Source organism: Orbicella faveolata, unplaced genomic scaffold, assembly GCF_042242905.1.
Source record: "Orbicella faveolata isolate gen_17 unplaced genomic scaffold, um_ofav_v1 contig_35, whole genome shotgun sequence".
In the NCBI taxonomy this organism is placed as follows: Eukaryota; Metazoa; Cnidaria; class Anthozoa; order Scleractinia; family Merulinidae; genus Orbicella; species Orbicella faveolata.
Window position 1 is genome coordinate 14,819,410 of NW_028301564.1, and position 8,822 is coordinate 14,828,231.

The window sequence follows — 8,822 nt, forward strand, 5'->3', positions numbered from 1 at the left end:
ACAAATGATTCTTTTACTCCACGCACATAAACTAAACACATGTGTTGTTAGGCTAAATCCCGAGTGAAAGAAGTTCTTTTATCAGCAAAACAGGTGAAACAGCTACAGAGATGGGTACACGATAAGTGAACTACTTAGCTGACCCCAAGAATTTTATAACAAGAGAAGAAAAAGAAAGAAAACAAGATGCATAAAGTTCATACTTTGTCAACGAATTACGTTTTCAAAGGCCAGGTCGAAGGTAAATGACTAATTTCTCACTTAACGACAAGATCACGCGGGTTACTAAATCGATCGTCTTGTTTTAAGTACCCACGCACCACTTTAAATTTGTTATCGTCTCCCGGGTATTTTGGGGGACAAAACCAGGAATTTCCTTATAGCCACTTCAAAACATGATTTATTTTGACAACGGATCAATCGATCGCGGAGTAAAACCGGCTCGCTAAGTCTTTTGGAATTTTTCTTGTTTCTAAGGAAGGATTAAGCACTTGTTTTCCTCATCATGACTGCCTACAGGACCGTCTTGTTTGTCAGATCAGTCAAACATTAAATACAAAATTATCTTGGCAAATCGTGATACTTTGTCTGGAATTATTTATGGCTGGTACCAGAACAGAAAACATTCTCGAAACTTTTCTGCTTTAGTGAATATCGCATTAAGCAACCAGTTTATGCAATGGAATATAAGCCAAAAAAACTGATGCATAAAATTTCGCGCGGAGTCTTGTTCAGATCGTGGACGGAATTTTTCAAACTGTTGAGGTTTTTTGTGCATGTTACTCGTTCTTATAATTAATGTCTGCGTAAGTTTGAAGCATTCATCGTCTTAAACTGGTATTATATAACTAGCAAATCGATCTACTCACCGCATTCCCGTGCATTGCTAATTGAGAACTAACGAGCTAATATTGCTGATCAATATAATCTGCTTTGATGGCAACCACATTTCAATATTACCTTGTTCAAGTGCTTGTGGTTTTAAGCCGAATGAAGTCTTGTGACAATTTAATTCAGTTAAGATTTATTTCTGGCCACAGTGCAGCATGTAAGATATATAACCGTAGAGCATTATTATGAAAACATACTTTACGGGCAACTTGATTAATATCATTACTGTCAGTTCTAATTTTAACAAACTGCTGATTCATGATAGTAATGAAATCGACAGCCAATATCTTTCAGATACATTTCTTAGAACTTGTGGCGCACAAGCAACTTTCCAAAGACCACTTCAGTTTATAATACCAATATGGTATCAGTTTGTTATCATTGAAACGGGAGAGTTTTCTCTGCGAGCTTCAGTTTTGAATATAGCCCTGAAAATAACAGTAAAATGTTTCAAGAAAGGAATTTACTTCACGAGAATCCGTGGAACTTGCTTAACGGTAAGAAACTGCCCCATTTAGCAAAGTTAGCCTAGTAGAGCAGAAATCACGAATCATACATACGGGGAAAATTGGTAGCTGCTTGCAAGAAGCCACAAGACTTGTTTTATGTTGGGGCTTGCAGTCGAGTTACAATATCACTAAAGTAATAACCGGAGAACTACGCGCCAAAAATTTTGTGCGACGTATTTCTTGAAATTATAGATCAAAATATGTAATATCCCTTACACTATTAATTATTTTCAGACCTGACCCAAAAAGTGATACTCTATTTCGGACCGCTGAAATAAGTACAATTCTCTAACGCCATGACCTGAGTAGCTTTGAGTTGCGTAAGCATTTACGTTTGGCTAGAGATAGGTGCTCGATTTATTGCGGAAAATTTAGTTTCCTCTAGCCAGCGAGCTCAATTTCGGAACTGAGCTCTAAGAGCGTATTTCGCACCAGACTCAAACTGAAATAGTTCAAAAACTATACCCTTTAATTTAGTTTCATCGATAGCTATATAGCTTACATAAGCTCGGAGTACCCCTCCCCGGCATAGTCATATTTAATGTTATGACTGTTGTGCGCCGTTGAGCAATTACTTTTGGAACATGTGCATTTTAATGTAGATATTAAAATAAAACACTATTGCTTGACAATTAGGCAGTGAGCTCGAGGTTTCTAGGACGAAGGCACGAACCAACTATCAAAGTCGACTGAGACCGAGAGGAGTTTATAGATCTTTTTTTAAATTTTGAACTCCTGTTCACGAAAACGCAAAGTTGACGTCGTTTTCAAAGATTGTCGGACCACTTGTTGGTATGGCCCAACGGATAACGATTTGTCATGCTTAATTTGGCAGATTATTCTGAATCTAGGTTTTCTGCCGCGGTCTTTTTCAAAACTTCCACAAAACTTTCACCGTTTCAAACATTTGATGTCCCATGCTGCGGTTACGTTGTTATATAACGATTCTAGGTGAGTCAGGGGTGTTATGTTTCGTTGCATATATAAACAATAGCCTCCATTTGGCATTGAAAATATGCTTTATAGATATTTGTCCACGGACATTATCTGTTCCGAGAAGCGACCAGTTATCCAAGAGTGTAGCTTGAAGAAAACTATCAGCTTTGAGGAACAGATAATGTCCAAGGACACATATCCGCTAGGCATGTTTTCGCGCAAAATGGAGACCATTGTGTTCAGATTTTTCTTCAAATATTTTTCTCAGCGTGAGCAGTTTTGTAAATTGAGAATATCATTCGGATATTCTCCAGTTTTAGCTGGGGTATATTCCGAGTCACGTGACGCGTATAGATCAGCCGCGCACTAGCGAAAATATTGTATTGATTATAACTGTAGTTATGAATTCAGACGATATCATCAGTCTACTTTCTTACAGCGGCAAAAAGGATCATGACACTTCCTAGCGTTCCAGAGGAGAGAGAGAGGCATCACTCTGTTGCCACCATGACTAACATTCACGGACGAAAACAAATTCCTAAGAAGACAATGTCACTGTGGACGAGACGAAGTACACGGTGGACGCTTATAGCCGACAATGTGAAGGTATACTGTCTTTAATTATATCTTTTCTAAACGAGCTAACAAATGTTAAAGGAACTCATCGAGGGCAAGGAATGAATTAATAATATTCTACTACGGAATAAAGCAAAGAAATCCTTTATTTTTTCACCCCTTAGCCTCAATGCAATCTTCTTTCTTCTCTCCTCTTAGCTTTCGCTCGGTGCATGCTAGGAAAGCAGTTTTCATGCATCAAAGTTACCCTCGTAATTGCGAGCTTAGACTAAGTACGTTTAAAGCTCTGTTAAGCTCCTGCAAAGGTAATCATATTTAATTATAAGACTAGAGAATAGATGTGGGTTATCTATCTTTTAAACACATCTCACTCAAAATCTTACTATACAAAGTAACCGAAACATTTGTGGTTGAATGGATATTTCTAAACTCATTGTCTAATCGTCATAATTGTCTTTGAGGATTGTCTTTGGAGGGCACGGAGGTGGCGAGACATGGGGACGTTTTGGAGGGAAGGAGAAGTGTCATTAAGAGAGTAGTCCTAACAAAGAGGGGTGTGAGACTTGAATTGTGCTTTTTCGATAATCAGAAATTAACCGATCTCGTCGAGAACCTTTTGGTCTAAAGCAAGTGATGAAGGAAGTTATACCGATTCCAACACACTTAGAGATAAAGACAATGAGTTATGTTTATGTTGTTGTTGAGTTTGAGGAACAAAATAAATAAAGACATTTTACTTTTCGTCTCTGAATTAAGACCCAGTTTTTCCTTACAGCATACTGCTATTTGCCCTCTGATAGAGATTACCGAGTATGAAATGGTTTTTCATGAAAGCTCGTCAGTGAGAGAAAATTTCCATTTGTTATAATTAGTGGTGTGTTGTTGTTGGCACAATGCATTTTCTTTGAAGTCTCTTGCCATTTCGATAGCCAATCAATGCTCTCGTCCACTCTAAAGAGCTCAACTTTAGAGTAGTCGAATCGAAATTACTTAAGGTCTAGATTTGTATTCAAGTATTTTGTGTTAGTTCTTAAGAATAACCTTGGGTTTTATATACTGCAAAAATTACCTCCATTAAATAAGATGCCCAAATTAATATTTAAGAAACAATCGAGGAAATAATTAGACTCAATTGTGGTGGACAACCTAAATGCAGAAAAAATAAAGTATGGAAGGAAATTCCGTCAAGTACAAGCAGATAAGTTGAACCGAAGGTTTCCTCTTTGCACAAAATGAAGAATCCGTATTTTTCCTTGTTTTCCTGTTTTTCGCTTTCGAGTGTTATTGCATTTTATTTCACTTCATGATAAGCCAGTAGATGACTCTATACAGGCATAGCGGCTTATTTAATAGGCAGGGATTAGATACGGTTTATGAAGACTACTTTGTTTTGTTGTTGAGCTCGCCGCTGTTGACAACACGTCAGTTCATTGACACACAGAGAACAAACAAAAACGTAGGGCGCTCGCGGCCGATCATTTGGCAATACAGCTGTATTTCTCGCAGTTTCATGATGTTTATGTTAAGAAAGAGAAAGTATACCCTGTCGCAAACTCTGTTGGATGGTAGGCAGGTTAGTGAAATCTCTTCTACGGTTAATAAGTATGACATAAAATCATCGGGTAATACAACTGTTGTATTGCACATTAGAATGGTTAGACAACGAACAAATTCCGACAAGGAAATTCAAAGTTTATATGAATAACGCTACACTACTTTACTCACAAAGTTTTCATTTTGAATTTCTCAGTGTCACTTAAGAAATCCGCAGCTGTAGCAAAGAGAGACTGCTCATATCCTACGAGTCAGTAGGAAACACGTTTTGCCAATGTCTCGACAATCTTCAAACATTACTTAAATATGTCGACTTCAACACAGGTATATACTTCTCTTTGATTAGTTTCATTTTACTGAGGTTGTTACGTTTTGAAAACTTCATAAAAGCAATTCTGGAACGGGTAATTGAAAGAAACACGACATACGGTTAAAAGGCACTATAAAACGCGTTGCCAACATCACTGCTAATATATAAACAAACATGGTTTCGTTAATATTCACATTTTAGTTTAACCTGTCGCGTTTATGTCAGTTACTGAATGTTTTTAAGTCGTCAGAGCGCCAAGTTTATTAAATTTTCATTTATTTAACGCGTGATGCTGTCACGATTTGCTTTAAGACTGAATTTCCAGTTTTTAACCATAAACATGATCGATCAGGCCGTTATATCACTGTATCTATTTCACAATTAGGTTATGATCTCGATATTTTTATAGAGTACTTGTTGCATTCTCTAACATGGTCAAAAGTAATGAAAATGATAGAGGAAAAAGAAAAAGAATTATTAAGGATAAAATCCTGTTATCTTCAACTTCATCAATTATCGTTTTTAAAAGTTCCAGTTAAGAGTTAATTAGAATGAGAAGATGTAATTTTCCAGTTAACAACTAGTCTGTAAGATGGTGTAATGCGCATGTCAGTACAGCTTTGCTTCAGACAACCAAAAACAATGAAACAATTACCCAATGCAAATTGACGTCAGTTTTTCAGGCGTCTCTGTCTGGACCGCAGACTAGTTTGACGATATTGTGACGAAATTCATTGTTAATAACAGGACATGAAAAACTGAAGTCAATTTGTTTTTTACAATAACAAATTGTGAAATTGTCCGCTCTCGCTCGTTGACGCATCGAATAAATTATAAATTCATGTGTCTGTCCACTTATTGACAATGAAAATTAGCAAATGAAAGCGCGAGAATTTCTGCAGTTATCGTTAAATTCAAGTCTTATCAATAAGACTGAAATCACATGTATAATCGACCCTCGAGCGGAGTATAGTTCTAATGACTACGTCTTAGTGGAGACAGGCGAGCAAAAAAAGCTATAACCAACAGAAATATAAAAGTGGCAACAGAAAAATTGATAGAGAGTCCTTCAAAACTGGAAGGAATCGTCACCATTTTTAGTACAGAATGTTTTACTTGAGCTAGCGGCTGTGAAAGATTGATTGCCACTTTGGTTTTAGATAATACGATATTTTCAGACAGACGGGTTTTTTCCTGTTCTTCATCATCACTCAAGAAATTTCAAAAGCTTAAAATTCTCTATATCGAACTCGAGCAGCCAGAAAACAGTAATCAAGATTTCACGTTTGAAACCTATTTTTATAACTATATTATACACATTGGTTCATACTAAAAGCATCTGTTTTTTCAAAAAATAGTCTAGCTCACTCTTTTCCAAGAGACGATGTCTCTTGTCTTTAAAGGACCTTTGTTCCGATGTGTGAAAAAAGAAAAAAAACAATTGTGCGTTTAAGATCCATATTAATCTTGTTAACAGATTCTCTTTTTCACTTCTATGACAAATTTTTCTTCATCTGGCAAACAATTACACGATTACACCGTGCCGAAGAGCGTCCCTTCGGATTTTGTTTTTGTTTGTGTGACGCAAAAAGACATTCGCAAAACCTTGTTGCTATCCTTTTAACAGACGCAGAGGATGCTGGGTATCGTCTGTTCATCTTGAAGCTTTAGCCTGATCGTGTCCAGCTAATAATCCTGCCACAAAATGTCCAGTCGCAGGGCAAATCGAGAGCGCGGATTGAATTGTTGTTTTATTGAAACTTGCAGCTGCTTGCACGCGCTTATCAATTCAATGAAAAATTGCTTTAAAATGCATTATGTAGCTTGGAGCGTTGTTATGACTCGTTAATCTACTGCTTCAGAGCCAGCGACTGTAACTCGCTCCCAGAGGTAGTTGGCAACTCTAAAATTCTGATCTCACTCCTCATCGAGTATGCCTTGAAATTTTTTTATAACATTAGGTATTTTACATTACAATACATGGAGTGAAATGGATGTACTGTAATATAAACTGCCTAAAATGTTTACCTAAATTGTCGTGTGAAAACAATATATAATGAAACAAAAGTCCACAAAAAACAGAGTACGCCTAGACCAAACAAAAGCTCAATTAAATTTGAAAACCCCCTTAACCCCACAACGTCGTTAATACGATCAACGACTGGGAACCTATTGGATTCCTCTCCTTTTAAAGTTCTTGATACATTTATCTGGGTAACATAATCACGACCCCTCCACATAACTGACCAGGTAAATGGCAAAACGAAAATAGAAATTATGTAAAAACTGTTATATGTTTAGAAGTGTATCCGTTGTGTTTATTTTTGCGCGAGCAGGAGTTGCTGGATAGACAGAGTTAAATTATACCTGTCATGATATGTCATTTTAAATTAAAATCCATCAATTATGATAAGTCACAAATAATGTTAAGGTGGGTCTCTAAGGAATTTCTGAAGCACTAGAGTAAATGTCGCTGCTTGTAGCTAGTATCAAAGGGATTAGAATTGTAATCTGAACCTACCCTGTTAATACTGGGCCTGACCTAAAAGTGGACGTTTCAACTGGGCTCCATGTCATTGTATTAACTGAGATTCTTTATCTTCGACAGTCGAACCCAGTGTTTTCCACGGACAGCAAGACTCCGCGGCGCCTTCAGCGCCAAGTATCTTTCTCCGGAGTCGCCAGCAAATTGATGGATGCCAAGAGCGAGTCTTCCAGGAAGTTAAGCCGAGAAATCAACAAAATGGCCAGAGTACAGGAAGAGAAGGAACGCCAGCAAATGAGAGAGAAAGAAGTGGCGAAAGAGAAGGAGAAGAAGAAGAAAGAGGAGGAGTTTGATCGGTCCGTTATTACCCGTAAGCTGTCAATCTTCGGCTCGTATCGTAGAATGTCGTTCCGCATAAAAGACACAATGTCGGAGGAGGTGAGTAATGGCTGAGCAGCGCGCACCGCCCCCCCCCCCCCCCCCATCAACCTGTCTCGCTTAGGGAGGGCCGCAAGATGAGAAACCCCAGGAACGGGGTTGTGCCCCCTTCCCCTCTGCTAGCTCTATACTTAATTAGGTATCAAAGTACTCCGCCCTCAAGTAGGGGTTCTACCATTATGGGCCAATTTCCCTTGTCTACATTTTGCGATGTAGTCATTTACAGAGTGCTCGTTTGTTCTTTAGTTACTGAATATTTTTTCACGTTAATGAGCAGGTTAGTATTGGAAGTTAAATAGTACGTAACAAAGTCATGCAAAAATATACAAATAGTGATATGTCTAGACCACATTTAATTACGCTATTACGAACGTACGAAGGTACGTCATTTCCCGCAATGATGAGTCATCCTTTATTACGTGAACGGAAACGTGACCTGGGGTAATTGAAGGGATAATTGAAGTTCTTGCGGAACTCGTCGCCTACAAACTGTTTTGAAGCCCACTCAACTGGTCTGGAAACAATTTTACATGTTTAGCAGATTCGACTTATAGCTAGCACTATCATTTCGAATTGCGACTACTCGCATGTCACCGATCTTCAATTGCCTCTATTGACACTGTGACGTAGCAGCTCGCCCGCGCAAACACGCAGACTAACTTATCTCCAGGGCTTTCTCGATGTCGTTTTCCAAGACGGCAACTGGTCTAAAGTGAAAAAAAAGTCCCTCTTACGTTAAAAATAGATGTGCAGCGTGGAGTTTACGGAAAGAATGATGAGGTAAGATCTTCTGTGGTTTACAGTATTTTTTTTTGTGATATTAAATTACGAGCTTTTAAAATGCGAAAAGAGATATATGATGAAAAAGTTAACCCCAGCGGCGTCATGGCAGTCCAATTTCACAGCTCAATGCTCGAATTTAATTATAGGTCAGAACATAAAGAAGGAACCCCGCGTAGGAAATCGAGGGGTTCATTTTAAGTGCCCTTCAAAACAATGGTGTCACTTGTTACCACCTTTTGGAACAATGAAGCTAAGAGCTGTAGATTCAGCAAGTCAAATATCAAAAATATCGGACCATCAGGGTAATATATATCCTATAACAAATTCCTCAGTCTGATAT

The 8,822-nt window shown here is 38.0% G+C and overlaps 1 protein-coding gene across 1 annotated transcript; it reads left to right on the top strand.

The window, feature by feature from the left end:
* The first annotated feature begins 1,165 nt into the window (after positions 1-1,165).
* On the top strand, positions 1,166-7,714 carry LOC110043024 (uncharacterized). The gene is made up of 3 exons (XM_089273107.1): positions 1,166-1,388; positions 2,776-2,942; positions 7,385-7,714. Exons 1-3 carry the CDS (start codon positions 1,337-1,339, stop codon positions 7,712-7,714), a joined length of 549 nt encoding a protein of 182 aa, XP_089129233.1. The 5' UTR covers positions 1,166-1,336.
* Positions 7,715-8,822: the final 1,108 nt, after the last annotated feature.

Bases quoted from the DNA above. Each gene is read 5' to 3' on its own strand.
- LOC110043024 (XM_089273107.1), top strand. From the start codon at position 1,337: ATGTTTCAAGAAAGGAATTTACTTCACGAGAATCCGTGGAACTTGCTT. The intron at 1,389-2,775 runs GTAAGAAACTGC...ACTTTCTTACAG, and splicing joins TCCGTGGAACTTGCTTAACG to CGGCAAAAAGGATCATGACA. The intron at 2,943-7,384 runs GTATACTGTCTT...TATCTTCGACAG, and splicing joins TTATAGCCGACAATGTGAAG to TCGAACCCAGTGTTTTCCAC.